The following is a 15214-nucleotide window of genomic DNA, read 5'->3' as shown; positions in this document are numbered from 1 at the left end:
GCACCTGCAGACCGGGGGTGGGCTGAAAACGGAGGTTTTGGCTTCCAAAACTGTGTCTTAGGAGCTTTGTGCCTCTTTCCCCTTTCTCCCAAATATTACCGCAGACCTAAGTCACGACCACAGTTGTTTCCACAGGGAAAGAGACGTATGCTCTCGCATTTGGCCTCTTAGGAGATGAACAAAGTGACGGCTCGGCACGTGGAATCTGCCCATCAGTTTCTCATTAAATATATTGTGTTTAATAACGGAGAGGAAGCGTTTGTGAATCAAGTCACGAGGGTTTTTTCTTTCTGATGATGTTTGAGAATTCATGTTCTTCATCTGGGGAGAGAGAGCTAAGGCGGAAACGGCGTAGACATGGCATTTTAAAGAACATGGCATTTCTTAAAGAACTTCTTTAACAAAGCAGCCGATAATAAGATTTATTTTAATTTTCCAATCTGCCAAAAAAAAACCCCAAAACAAAAAAATCAAACTATACTCATATATATATATACAGTGTCGACATTTCCAGAGCACTTACATTAGGAAACGCTGTTTCTTTTCGACCATATGACAATACTGTATATGCCACAATAAAATCTACAAAAACAATCGCATCAGCAGTCATACAAACATCATGATTTTACATTTCAATACACAAGAAAAAAATAGACATCTTCCCGGCACTTTTGTTTCCTCCTAAGCGCTGCCTGTTTCCAGTCTAGCAGAGCAGGTCTCCACACCTTCAGACACCAGCTTTTCAAACCCAGCAGCGGCTCTTTCCGAAGTCCTATCCTCTCCAGATCCAAACCGCAATGAGAAATCTGCCATTTGAAAATAACAACCAATGGTTTCTTAATGGGTACGGTGAAGCTTCCCCACCACGAGGTGTAAAAAATCGCATGAAAGTAGAAATAAATAAAGCTGTTGTAAAGCAGTTTTGTTTACATTATAGTTCAGAACAGACACTTCAACGTAAAACTGTCATTAAAGTTTTATAAAGTATTTATATCCAAATTACAACTGTTCGACAAATCTAATGAAAACAAACTGATTTGGTAAAGGTCCAAAGACTTTCCCGCCCCAGCACCGTGTGGCTCCAGCCGCCATGGGCCGCAGTGATGACCTACGCGTGTTCTGACATAAGGCACTAGGTCTGAAAAGGCCATGCGCTCGCCTTATGTCGTATTACCTGTTACAGACCAGTGAATTCTTTGAAATGAAAAGTAAGAAAAATTTCAGGACACAGTGCACTTTAATGACATACAGCACTTGAAATCGTTCAGACAAAGGTCTGAAAACAGTCTTTTAACGCAAGCCTGAATCTTCAAACACATAAACTCTGTTTCTTATGCTCAGTTTCAGTATCGCTGGAAAAAATACCCATCACTCAACCCTGATATACATTCTCAGCCATTTGACTGTCTTCTGTCACGGTCCGTGTTCACGAGGCAAAGCGTGACCCAAAATCTCTGTTCAGGTTCTCCTCCAAGGGCTTCTCTACTCACAGTGGTCATTCTGCTTCCGCCTCCTTCTGTTTGGCACCTGTTGGTAGATGGAGAAATGACAGTCTCAAAGGAAAGGGAAGGTATGTCGCAGCTGGGCCTGTCTTACACACAGGAGCAGTGGTCCCTCCCCCCTGCCCCCCCGCTTGGTGGTCTTCACCCATATTCTGCAGTGCCTTAGAAGAATGTTCCAGAAGTTGGGAGCCGGGGACAGGAGATGAGCAGGTGGCCCCAAGCCCCTCCCAAACCACCTGCTGTCCCAGCAGCGCACTTCAAATCTGTGTTACGTGTCAGGAGCCCAAGTTTGCAAGATTTAGTTCGAAAAAAAGAGAAGCGGGTTCTAGCAGCAGAGCGGCTCGAATTTTTACGCGAAGGCGCGCCCGTGTTTTGGCGAGGCTGCTGCGCGGTGCTGCTGCCCCGCAGGCGACCCCCTCCCTCGCGCTTCGCCTCCCTGCACTCTGCGCATGAATTTGTTCCTGCCACTGAAGGTCTGCGGCAACCCTGCATCAGGCCAGTCTACTGGTGCTGGTGGCCGAACAGAGTTTGTTCTGTGTCCCTGTCACATTCTCGGAGTTCTCAGTGTTTCAAAGTTTCTTATTATTTTACCTGTTATGGTGATCTGTGATCAGTGATCCCTTTTTTTTTTTAAAGATTTATTTATTTTGATAGAAAGAGGTGGTTGAAGGAGGGGAGGGGCAGAGGAAGAGAATCTATGAAGCAAACTCCCCGCTGAGCACGGAGCCCAGTGTGGGACCTGATCCCGTGACCCATGAGATCATGACCGGAGCCTAGCCAACTGAGCCACCAGGGTGCCCCTCCGTGATCTCTGACGTCACTACTGTAACTGCTGGCCTCAGGAACCACACGCACATAAGAGAGCAGCTTGATAAATGCGTGTGTTCTGACTGCTCCAGACTGCTCCACTGACCAGCCATTCCCCGATCTCTCTCTCCCTCTCCTCGAGCCTCCCTTGTCCCTGACACACAATACTGAAATCAGGCCAATTAACAACCCTCCAATTGTCTTTAGTGTTCAAGTGAAAGGAGCAGTCAGTCATGTATCTTTCGCTTTATATCAAAAGCTAGAAATGATTACGCTTAGTGTGAGAAAGGCATGTTGAAAGACAGGCTTCTTTAACCAAACAGTGAGCCAAGCTGTCAATGCAAAGGAAAAATTCTTGAAGAAAATTAAAAGCGTTACTCCAGGGGTGTCTGGCTGGCTCAGTTGGAAGGGCATGCGACCCTTGGTCTTGGGGCCGTTAGCTGGAACCCCAAATTGGGTGTAAAGATTACTCAAATAAACTTAAAAAAAAAAAAGTGGGGGCGCCTGGGTGGCTCAGTGGATTAAGCCGCTGCCTTCGGCTCAGGTCATGATCTCAGGGTCCCGGGATCGAGCCCCGCATCGGGCTCTCTGCTCCGCGGGGAGCCTGCTTCCTCCTCTCTCTCTGCCTGCCTCTCTGCCTACTTGTGATCTCTCTCTCTGTCAAATAAATAAATAAAATCTTTAAAAAAAAAAAAAAGTGCTACTCCAGTGAACACATGAATGATAAGAAAGTGAAACAGCCTTGCTGTTGGCCTGGAGACGGCGGCCGTGGTCTGCACAGGAGACCACACCAGCCACCCATCCCCTTAAGCCAAAGCCTGATCCAGAGCAGGGCCCGGACTCTTCCGTGCTGGGACGCGGAGCGGTGAGGACCTGCGGAAGGAAGGTCTGCAGCTGGCCGGCCGGTTCGGGAGGCTCCAGGACGAAGCCATCTCCGCAACACCCAAGTGCAAGGTGACGCGGCCAGGTCTCCGGACCATCTAGCCGCGATCACCGATGAGGGGGCCGCCCGAAACAACAGGCTTTCAGCGCAGACCCAACAGCCTTCTCTGGAGGAAGATGCCGGCTGGGACTCGCACAGCCCAGAGGAGAAGGCAGCGCCCGGTTGCAGAGCTCCAGCAGGCGACCCTGTCGCGAGGGGCCAAGGCGGCCGGTGACCCGGAGCTGAAGCCGGTGCTCCGTGGCCGCTCGGAGGCCCCGCGGCGCGTGAGAACCAGGCCAGTCCGCTCTGCCTGGGCTCCGGACAGGGAACCACAAGGAAGCCGCAAGAGACCAGGAGCAGCAGCGGAGCCCGAGAAGGGGACGCAGCTGCCACGGGCTCAGGGTCAGACGGGACCGGACGGCACGTGGAGGCGCTTCCTCGGGAGGAGCAGAGCGAGGGGCTTCCTGAGCCGACGACGGAGGGATCAGAACACGACGAGCTGCGGAGGAAGCAGTGGCAGGGCTCGAGGGGACGGACTCCAGTTCTGAAGGCAGTTCCGTGGGTTAAACGCCATCGGGCGGCACTGCCCGCCGCCGAGCCACCGTTCGGGACAGAAGAGCCATTGGTGCGACAAACCGCAGGGCCGCGCGGGCCCCCAGCACCCAGCACCCCGACGGGTCAGCAGCCGGCAGCGTCGCGGAGACCCTCCACCCGCAGAAAGTCCCACCTGCTGAGAGCTCAGACGGCGGGTCGCACGTTTTAGCAATAAAGTCTTTGTCAGCGACGGCATGCACGTTGTTGTTTTAAAATTCTGGACTGTTTTGCCGAGGTATTTGCTTTACTGCAGTGGTCTGGAACCGAACCCACTGTCTCTGAGGCGTGCCTGTACGTACTCTCGGAAATGGTTTAAAACTGTGCTGCGTTTACGGATATTTGCTCGTAACACCCACGGTCTGGCTGGCATATTTCCAAGTGGTGGCAGGAGCGCTACCCCTCTTCTCGTCTCAGCAGCTCCTGATGCAGCTTCCGGCACGAGACGACTTTTGAAAGAGAGTCACCATCTATGAGAACAGAGGGCTAACAAGCTGTCGCTCCTGCTCTCAGATCTGGCTCTCTGGTGTGTGCACTCGCGCGGTTTCTTCGGACAGTCTGAGTTTCACGAGGGGCTGCTGCTAAAGAAACTTAGGACAGCGAATCAGTATCCATCATGGGGACTGTGTCCATCAGCTGTTGAAATATATACCTCTGGTACCTTTTATTCGTGTTAACAGTGGACACCTTCTAAAAGTGCCTCTTTCTTTCTAGTCCGTGAACACCCACCCCGCAGCGTGGCTCCTGGGTACGGCGCACCTTGTCGTGCACAAATGGCTCCGTGCGTGTTTTGGTTTCAACTGAGAGTGTCCTTGGAGGGATGCAGGGCCTGTGTTCACCTCCTTGCTCTACAGCTGGCTGGACAGAGGCTAACTGAGCTGAGCAGCTTGCCCCCACTCAGGCAGCTCCGAGGGCCTGAGGGGCACCAGGCAACCTGGGCTGGACTGCTCCTCTTAAGTTTATAGGCTGCCGGCCCTCACGTGTCGGAGCGTCTCAAGGCTGCTGATCTGAAGCGGGCCGGCCCCGTGCTCTGGGAGAGTTCTCCAAATGTTCACTCGTAATCCAGTTATTAGGAACACGGAGCATTTTCCTAAATAGTGTTCTACATACTATATTGTAGAGAATGCTAATTCGACTACTATCTTTAGAACGTTATTTCTATGGTAACGTACATTTCAAATTCTGGCTGTGGAACAGGGATCCTCCCCACAGAGCCCTATTAGGGACTTAGAATTTTTAAAATATCATACACGGTTGGAAATGTAAACTCATCCAGCCCAACAATCTCAATTTAATTTAAAAAACTTAAAAAAATTTATTTTAAAGTAATCTCTATACCGACGTGAGGCTTGAACTCACAACCCTGAGATCAGGAGTCAGATGCTCCACTGACTGAGCCAGCCAGGCGCCCCAGCCCACATTCTCATCCCTACGGCCTGTGACACGAGGCATAAAGAGGACAGAGATCTTGGCTTGTCTGCTCTTGATTTTGCAAGGCATGGGGAATCCTGGCCACAGGACAGGACAGCTGAAATTCACCCTGACGCTGCCGGGCACGTGTTTGCCTCGGCCCAGGGCTGCTGCCTGGAAGAGGGCTGCCTTTTTCTGAAGGTGCCAAGTTACGTGCCTGCAAGGAGGAATCCGCTCTCGAGGAGGCCTTCTCCCGCTGCGCACGAGGGAGCCGTGGAAGCTGCAGGCGAGCGGCATCGCACTCCCCGGACGGCCTCGCTCCTCTGCTCGAGGTCACGTGTGTGAGATCAGACTCAGCAGTGTGCGGTCATGGTCAGCGCTGTGGGGCATCCCGCAGAACGCACGCCACGCGGCCTGGTGCTGCTGCCGGGTGTCAGGGTCGTTTCCCGTTCGGGGTTATTGTAAGTGATGCTGTCAACAGTCTCACATTCACTGAGTCCTTTCATCACTGCTTCATGATTATGAAGGCTATTGTGTTTCAGATTCCCTAACAGCTGACATTGGCAATGAGTGTCCTTGGCCCCACTGCTAGAGCTTTGGACTCGGCGACAGTCTCTAGGCGCTGCTGCTCTGCCGGTATGGCGTCCTTGCTCTCGCGTTCTGGGCCAGAAGTCTGTCTCACTGGTGCAGGGATTCCTTTAAGACAGGCATCTTCAGGTTATAAGCCGACTGAAACCTCGTCTCAGCTAGTTTGATTTCTGAACTCAGGAGAAATCGGTACTCTGGTACGTGATGTGCACTTCAAACTCTCAGAGGTGACTCGCTCTGCGGTCTCGGCCCGTCCTGGCACAGCTCAGTCCGGCCCACAGCGGGGCCGCTTGAACTTACCAGGGGAGGGAAGGGGAGGGGCAGAGAGGAGAAAGAGCAGGCCGGCGGTTTCAGGGCCCTTCAGGCACCTGTCACTATTAAACATGGCACACAGGAGACACCAAGCCTTCCTCCCCTCTCCCTGCCTGCTCGCTGACACTGGCCTGACGGCTTGCTCAGAGCTGACCCGGCAGAAAATGAGATTAGCCACCAATGCTGTTTGGGAGTTAATGGAATCTCCAATACCCTACTAACGGAAGAGTTTGGGTTCGGGTCTTCTGTTTTATATACTCAAAACACTAGTAACTTTTTTTAAAGGGTAGATAACAGTCTCAATAGTTGGAGCCCAATGCATTTCCCCTCCTATGTTTTCTAGGAAATAGTCCTAAAAATAAAGCAAAACTGAAGAGATCTTCACTTTTTAATGGAAAAGGTGATGAATCTGGCAATAAGGGTCGTGGACAGGATGCTCCTAAGAATACTTTCTAGAAACTATTCTCTTTCACCCAACTGGAGCAGTAAAGCTCCGAAGGAAAACCACACAACAAGTAACCACGGGTTACAGAGGCCCAGGTGCCGGAGAAGCAGCCGCTCCCGGCTCGGCCCCGCATGGAGGGAAGGACCTGCGGCCCGTGCACATACCTGCGGGCGTGAGGATCAGGGCCTGCAGGATGTCCGACAGCGAGATGATGCCCACGATGCTGTCTGCTTCGTTCACTACCACCAGCCGATGCACCTGCCAACGGGACAAGCAGCTCCCGTGTCAGAGTGCACAGAAGGTTCTACGACGGGTATTAGCAAATAACGTCTTTCATATACTAAACAAGGAAGACATCCCACAAGTAAGAGACAGAAACCATGTCCAGAACCACAAAAGGTCTTAGGCTCTCAAGTTAGATCAATGCTGACTTCAATGACTTGGAGGAAAAATTCGCTAGCTATGTCCCGTTGTTCTCAAATTCTGGGATACTAATATATATGCGATACAACCCAAAACGTGAAGTACAGTGTAGCCACAATACTCTCTTAAACGTGTTTTTACATTTTTAAAGTAGTATTTTAGTCCCTAAGAACTAGCTGCTACTGACTTACATGGGAAAGACGTCCAAGCGCGCGCCGGACGGAAGAGGTCATGGTTCATTGTCTGTAGTCTTTTCTCCAGGAAGTTCGTGTATTAGTATGTTCGTATAACTCAGAGGATAAAGGAACTCTAATAACGTGAAATACAGTATATTCACACCCCATGATCTACTCGGGTCTTTCCTAAGTGAGTGGCCCGGGTTGTGAGGGGTCGTTCTAACAAAGTCTCCTGAACACAGGAAAGGAGTGAGCAGGCATCGCGCTTCCCGGAGCGGCTCTGGCTTCCCAGGCCTGGGGCAGCCACGTGCCTGCTGGTTTCCTTGGAGACGATGCTCTTCTCCCTACAGAGCAGTCCCGGGCCCCACCACACACCGTGGCGGGCACAGGAAGGAGATGGAAAGGGGAAGAAATTCTGTTTTTAGATTTGTCTCTGATCCTGTGTTGGGGATGCTTTCAACATCTTCACTTGCTTTGGATTTAAAAAATAATCACTTTGTTCTCATGACTTTTAAAAGTTTCTCTAGAGGAGTCTGGCTGGCTCAGAAGTGTGTGGACTCTTAATCTTGGGGTCCCGAGTTAGGGCCCCGTGTTGAGTGTAGAGATGACTTAAACTTCAAAAATTTCTCTAAAAAACCGTTAGGGTCTTCAGTAATCCTGTGATACAACACGGTTATTATAAATTGAAATAATGGCTTGTGTCTAGGGTCAAAGAATGCTTTACAGTCTGTGCGAGACACATTTTATTGTTAACGTTCAATAATGCTAATTAAATAACTCTCTTTTGAACTTTTGAAGGTCAAGGGGTGGCCATCTCACCCAGAGAATTAATTCTACCAGGCAGAAATGACCATCAAAAACATTTTCTTGTCATTTGTTGCTGAGTCTAAACCAGTGAATATTCCTGGGTGTCAGAAAACTAGTGCGGTATTTATGTCCTATGAATAAACCAAACCATTGCTGGTACTGTATGCCCTTTCTCCAACAACTGTATTTAAGATAAAATTGGCCTGGGGCGCCTGGGTGGCTCAGTGGGTTAAGACTCTGCCTTCGGCTCAGGTCATGATCCCAGGGTCCTGGGATCGAGCCCCACATCGGGCTCTCTGCCTGGCGGCGAACCTGCTTCCTCCTCTCTCTCTGCCTGCCTCTCTGCCTCCTTGTGATCTCTGTCTGTCAAATAAATAAATAAAATCTTTAAAAAAAAAAAAAGATAAAATTGGCCTTGGTTCCCCAGTAAGGGGTCCTTGGGTGAAAGAAATTATTTCAGTGGGGCAAAAAGTCAAGATGCATAATGAGAAAAGTATTGAATTACATCTTTATTTTCCTCAGTGACCCATTTCCCATTACAAAGAAAACCCGTTGCTTGCTAGATGACCTGAAATGACAAGCCCATTACCTTTCTTCTTTAACCTGAGAGTAATACATGCTCGAACAAGAGAGCTCAGAACGGAGGAGCACTGTGCTCTCCGTGTTTACCGGAACTCCGCCACCCAGAAACAGCCAGTCAGTGCTGTGCTGTGGGGCCTTCTAGCCTCCCGCACACACATGTGCGTATAAGTGAATAGAATCATACTATCTACAGTGACTGGCTTTTTCTCTTAGCAATACATTACTGTGTTGTTTTCGTATCAACCAAATACTCTTCGAGAACATTTTTCACTGTTATGAGGGATTCTCTCATGTGGGTGTCCATTGTCCTTATAATTAGGATCACTACCTATGATCTTCGAAAGGCACATAATTCTAAGGACCTTATTAAAAGTTAAGATGTATTCCTAAGTCAATGAAAACTCTTTGGAAAACAAGAGTGATGGATATTAAGATTTAAATAGAAATAGTTCATATTGCGATGCTAATGAAATTCGTTTCAGAAGCCACAGCAGTGGTAACGGGGGGGGCAGGGGTCTCCCCCGAGGTGAGCACAGGGCAAGGTGGAGTCTGCCGTACACAATGATGAAAACAGGGCTGTGTTTCTGACAGCTCTGGCAGGGCAGGCCGTGTTCTCATGCGACCCCTACTTCAAATGTAATGCTAAGATCGCCTGTTAGCCTAAAAAATTATCAGGGACTTTCCCTCTTGGACTGCATTCTCATAGTTACCATAAAAAGTACCAGAGCAGACATATCATTATAAATGGATTCTGCAACTCAGAGACTGTTCCAGAAAGAACACTGCTGCTTCCTTCAGTCCCAGAGAGTGATACACGGGAGAACATTCCTATCCTTGTCTAATAAGAAAGGAAAGAAATGATTTGGGGAGTGGGTATACTGAATTAGATGTGTTATTCATTGCTCATCTTTAACTGAGTACATCCAAAATCCCACATGCAGTCAAGTATGAGGGCACATGAGTGCTGAGGGTCAGGAAGTCATGTTACTAGATTGTCTACTATCATCCAAATTGGAAAGAGAAAATTAAAAAATTCGAAAGATAATTTTGATTTCCCCTTCACTTTGTTGAAATTATATAACACCTTTTTAACTTCAACTTCATAAATACCCTAATGGAACTCCAAGCTCTTGGGACATTTGTTTTCTTAATTATGTATTTTTTAAACCATGAATATCTCTTACCGGTTTGATTCAACTATAATATCAGGACTTAACAATTTAATTCAATGAACATTTCCAGATGACCTACGCGGCAGGCAACACGCGAGGTTCTGGAGAGGGAAAGCGTGATACCTGCCTGAACCTGACTGCTTCTCCGGGCGTTCCTGTCATTCACGATCCCCGATCCCCCATCCCCACAGCCCTCCGGCCAGTGAGTACTTGGGGCAGCAAAGCTGGGGCAGGAGTGGGGAGGGCGAGAGAGTGGGAGGAGTGTGGCCCTGCTACCTCACCTCAGCCCGCACTATTCTGTCCACGATGGTCTCCAGGATTTCCAGCTTACTGCACTTCACGACTCCCTCGAAATACTGAGAGCGGTGCTGAAGGGCCTGGGTCACCGTGATATCTAGGTTATTGTAGGTTTTTTCAGCAGCAAGGTTCTGTAATGAAGTAACGATGAATTATATCCTTTCATTTCGATTCCCATTTGTGACCAAAGTCAGTTTCAAGTGACGTGATTTTCAGAAACATTCCCGTTCCGTTACCTGCGGCAACCTTGCGAAATAGTGACGGCGTTTCCTACAGAGGAATCCCCCCACTCTTACGTGTGAGGCTCTAGAGCCTGAGTGAACAGAGTCTTTGGAGACATGGACTGACATTTGAAAAGGGCGAGAAGTGCACCCACTGGGCACCCACTGGGAGGGCACTGAGGGAGCCACCGGGATCGAGCAGTCGTGGGGGAAGAGCAGGCCAGCCAGGCCCGACAGACCCACGTGGCTTTAGCCTTAGACGGTCCTATGCAACCAAACTCCAATCGGTCCGTTTTGCTATTGGTAAGCAGAATAAATGAAACAAAAGGGTTTGAGACAGCCGGCTGCGAAGAAATATTTAATGCTGGGATCAACATTAGGGCCAAAAATGATGAGCACGTTTGGGGCTGCTGGCGTTTCTGCTCCCTTTCTTAAAAATACCATAAAACCCTAAGGAAGTGCATTTAAAACGAACAGGGAAAAGAAAGCAGCCTGTGGGAAGATGCGGCTCTACCTCTAACAGATTTACACCAGGGATGAAAAAATAGGACTTTAAATCATCTCCTGAATGCTTTTGCTGCCTTTTTGTTCCCACCAGCGGACAACGGGATGTATCTAGCAAGGGACCCACGCTTTCCTGTGTGCACGAAGCCCTGGCCTGGCAGAGTGAACAATGGCTCGTGCATGGAAACGGGACCGTTGAAAATATTCACACATGCTGCAGTGCCGGAGAAACTGTCCACGGACCGAAGAAATAATCTCTAAAATGCTAATATGTTATTCACTGCTAAGCCAGTGAGCGTCAGGTACAATGACTGTGGTGGTCTACGGAATCCTCCGATCCGCACAGCCACAAAAGCTATTAAATTAGGGAAAAATGCAAACAGATTAGTGACTGGGTTTTAAATGCATTCTAGATGACAGGTGTGACAAAATTAAAAATACTTACAATGACATCAAATTTGGAATAAATATCCACGACTTTTCCTAAAAATGAAAACAGATGTTAGAAAAATGTCTTAGAAGCAAAAAGATGACATTGAAAATCCATCTTAACCAGGTACTTACTAGCAATTAAATGTTGCTAAATAACAAACTTGTCTAATTTTAAATGAGCATGAAATCGCATCTTAGTGGAAAATGTGAAAATAAGCCAGTTAGAATTCTCATTAAGCTGAGTGCTCCTTGGTGCTGACTCGATCCGCCATATCTAAATTTCTAGCCCCAAGCCCCAATCCCACCGGATCTGATCCTCTGACCATTTAACTCCAAGTTTGCCCCCAGGGGACAAAGCGTGGTCTTCTAGGCCCTGGTATGACCAAACCCACAGACCTGACTCATCTACCACAGGCAAGGCCGACACTCGTCTTTCTACAAAGACGTTCAAGGCTTTGATGATGGGAGTGTCCGGGTGGATGAAGGCGATGTTGTGGTAGGTCCCAATTCCAAGGGCATCCAGGTTCTGCTTCATGAAGGCAGGCTTTGGCATATCAGACATCTAAACAGGAAGATAAATACAGACGGTCTAGAGCCCAAACAGACCTTTTTAATGTCCACATGTCCACACTTGGACGAAAACTATGTATAACAAATTAAAGTTAGTGTTCTCTACCGATCTACCTGGCTCTCTGAATTAACATGGAAGTATTACGTACAAGAATTGTAGTTTTTGTTCAAACCGGTTTCTAAGCTTACATTTAACTACTTAGTAAAATACTGCAGAAAACAGATTGTAATGTTCCCCTTCCCCTCGCTCACTGAAAACGTGGAAGGAAGCGGGAACAAGAAGTCTCTTTAGAAATCAAGACCCACAGCCACCCGAGAATCCTTTATTCTGAGTTATTGATGTTAAATTCCTGGTCCTGCCGTCAGCATTAAGTATTACTTATGAAGAACCCACACATTTCCAAACCCAGAGCATCTGATGGGAGCAGCTGAGCTGCGGCTAGAATAGCCCTCACCCCATCCCACCCTACATCCTGAACTCTCCCGCGGAGGACTCCGACTCGTGATTACTGGGAGCAAAGAACAAGCCAACCGAGTAGAATTAAAAGAACCTTTAAAAGTTCACTTTTCTTTTCATGGGCTGTTTTAGAGGAGGAGGGAGAAGGCAGAAGAGAGAAGTCTAGGGTCATGTTGGACTAAAACAAAATAAGGTCTACGGTTTCAAAAATCCACCTTGTGTAAAGGGCACAGTTGATTCCGTCCTCCTGGTGTACCTTATAATTATCAGGAAAAGATGAACAATTAGAAGAAACAAAATGTTCAAGTCAAAGAGTTCATCAATATTCAAATCATGAGAATCCTAGAAATTTGGAGAAAAAAAAGAAAGACCTATTAGGTCATCTAGCCCATCTCGATGCAGGAAAACCCCTGTTCCATACTGTACGCTTAGGCTAACCGTCACATGTCTCCAAGGGTAAGGCCACCTTTTCTCAGAAAATGATCTCAATTCAGTAAAAATCAGGGTCTGAAATTTATTTGAAATTCTGTGTTTTAATCTGAAAACCTCGAGTTGAATACTCTAAGAGCATGACTTAATTACCATATTGGCCCAAATGCAAGGCAGCGCTGGGGGAGGCAACCTCCTCTACTCCGCGTGCAAGCGGGAACACCAGGGCCCGCCTCCAGCTGTTACTCCTCGCGTCCGCAGGAGCGCAGCTGTCAAAACGGGCTGGACTCGACCTCGGAACCTCTGGGAGACCTGGGGCGGCTTTAACCCTCTGAGCCGGGCGCCGAGGAGCCGAGGAGCTACCACACGGCCTGCCCGCAGGGCTGGAGGGAGGGAGGCCGCCGGCCCGCGGGAACCTGCAAGGTCACTCCACCTCGCGGCTGCACCACCTCGAAAATGGGGTTAATCAAAATACCTACCTGGGAGGGCGGAGACGAGGACGAGCTGTGTCTCGCGGCGTGCCTAGGACAGCAGCTGACACGTCGCACATACGTGAGGGTACACAGCTCCGGCGATTACCGTTACTATACAAGGCTTACTCTCCGAGGGACGAAAAGCCTGCGGGCCCTGAATACACGGCCCCGGCCTGGGTCCCCTTCGGCCTAGACGCCGAGGCGGCCGCCTGAGCAGCGGACGACACAGGTGACACCTGTCCAGCCATCTCCACACGTCGTCGTCGACTGTCCCCAACATGGTCTCTCCACTAAACTGTGTGCCTTTCAGTAAACTGCCTACCTTCTTTCTTAGCATTTATTTAACCACGGAGAGTGCTGGTTTTATAGGTAAACTGCTAAAATGCAGGACTGGCTTGATGGACAAGGGATTTCTCCCAATTACTAACACTCCTCCCGCCCCCACATGCTTCTGTCTGAAAACTGAGGCCGAGCTCCGGGAGGAAGGGCAGTGGCTGCTTAGCGTCACCCAGAATTCGAGTTTCCTTAATTGCAGCTGTGTGTAGAAGGGGATGGGAAAGCTAATGTGATGTAGATTCTCAAAGTCTATTACATTCTTTTGAAAAATGATTTCGTGGGGCCGCTGGGCAGCTCAGCTGGTTAAGCATCTAACCTGGGATGTTGGCTCAGGTCCCAACCTCAGGGTGTGAGATGGGGCCCTGCGTCGGGCTCTGCACTCAGCATGGAGCCTGCTCAGGATGCGCTCCTTTCTCCCTCTGTCTCTACAACAAATAAAATCTTAAAAAAAAAATGAATGCATGTGATCTCTTCTGAAATAGGAATGAGGCCTACTGGTCACAGCCGGCCAACTACTACTTAAAAAAAATTTTTTTTTAACGATTTCTTTGAGAGAGTGAGAGTGGAAGAGAGAGAGAGAGAGAGGGAGGCAGGGGAGAAGCAGACTCCCTGCCGAGCAGGGAGCCCGATGTGGGGCTCGATCCCAGGACCCTGAGATCATGATTTGAGCCGAAGGCAGACACTTAGCCAACTGAGCCACCCAGGCGCCCCTGACCAATTATTTCTAACCTCAAACTCAGTGCATATAATCCAGAGGAAACAAATTCAAGCTCTCTTGTAAAAACTCTGGTCCTTATGAGTCTCTTTTAAAACTGACCAAAGAGGTCACTATCATGGATGATTATGAAGACAACTCATTCCAAATGCAGTTGAGAAAACCTACAGAAAACACAGCCCGAATTTGGACCAACATGGTACTCTCGTGACGAAATTTTTATTTACTTGTGTTTTTCTATCGCAGCAATTTATAATAAGATAATCCTGGGGACAGTGTTTTTTGAATGTTTCCAAATCATGATACCAAAAAAGCATCACAAGGCAATCTGCTATAAATACTGGCTCAATTTTTCTTACATGATAGCACTGTCTTAATTAGACGGGCTTGCAAATTGCTTTACTGCCCTCATATTTTAGGTGATAAAATATTCTAATTTAAATAGAGAATTCCAAGTGTTTTTATTATTTTGCTACTTGTCCCAAAAGGCGATTGCTTTTTAATTGGAATCAGCTTGAAGAACGTACAATTTAAATACGAGTAAGTTGAGAAGCCGCCGCTGAGGAGCGGAGACTCCTAACAATCCCAACTCCAGAATTAACATCGTCTCCCACTGAGGTGACAGGAGCCAATTTACGTGAAGTAAACCAGGAAAAGCGGGTGCAGCCGCGTCTTTAGAAACACCGGGACTACTTACAAAGAGCTGGAGGAACTTGAGGATTCTCTTGTGGGTGAGAATATAAAGTGCGTTCCCACTGACGGGGTCGATAACCGGCAGTCTGTGGATTTTATTTTTGATCAACGAGTACACAGCGTCGAAGAGGCTGCGGGAAAAGCCGTCAAAGTTGTTAGGAGGCTTTAAAGCAGGAGGCAAAACGCTCTGGACCACCCCTGCTTTAGAAGCATTTTCAGTGTTTCTACATCATAGCCACAAAAGGCTGACTTGACTTGAGGCAGTTTGGGGAAAGTTCTAAACTGGGTATCTCGGCAACGGTTCTGCTTTTGCGGTCTGTGTTGATCGCGGGTTCCAGTGCGAGCTGCGG

General features: G+C 48.4%; 1 protein-coding gene across 10 annotated transcripts in view; it reads right to left on the bottom strand.

Annotated features, from left to right (window-relative positions):
- Positions 1-415: 415 nt before the first annotated feature.
- PRKAG2 (protein kinase AMP-activated non-catalytic subunit gamma 2) overlaps positions 416-15214 on the bottom strand; it is a 248359-nt gene continuing 233560 nt past the window's right edge. For all 10 annotated transcript variants that reach the window (XM_046020199.1, XM_046020200.1, XM_046020202.1 and 7 more), the window contains 6 exons: positions 14869-14995; positions 11588-11753; positions 11205-11242; positions 10019-10165; positions 6742-6835; positions 416-1527 (listed from right to left, as the gene is read on the bottom strand). In XM_046020199.1, the coding sequence (XP_045876155.1) occupies positions 1496-1527; positions 6742-6835; positions 10019-10165; positions 11205-11242; positions 11588-11753; positions 14869-14995 (604 nt within the window). In that variant the 3' untranslated portion in view covers positions 416-1495. The remainder of the gene's footprint in view (positions 1528-6741; positions 6836-10018; positions 10166-11204; positions 11243-11587; positions 11754-14868; positions 14996-15214) is intronic.

Source organism: Meles meles, chromosome 10 (assembly GCF_922984935.1).
Source record: "Meles meles chromosome 10, mMelMel3.1 paternal haplotype, whole genome shotgun sequence".
NCBI lineage: Eukaryota > Metazoa > Chordata > Mammalia > Carnivora > Mustelidae > Meles > Meles meles.
The sequence above is the reverse complement of the archived record's forward strand: the minus strand, read 5'-3'. Positions and strand labels throughout refer to the sequence as shown.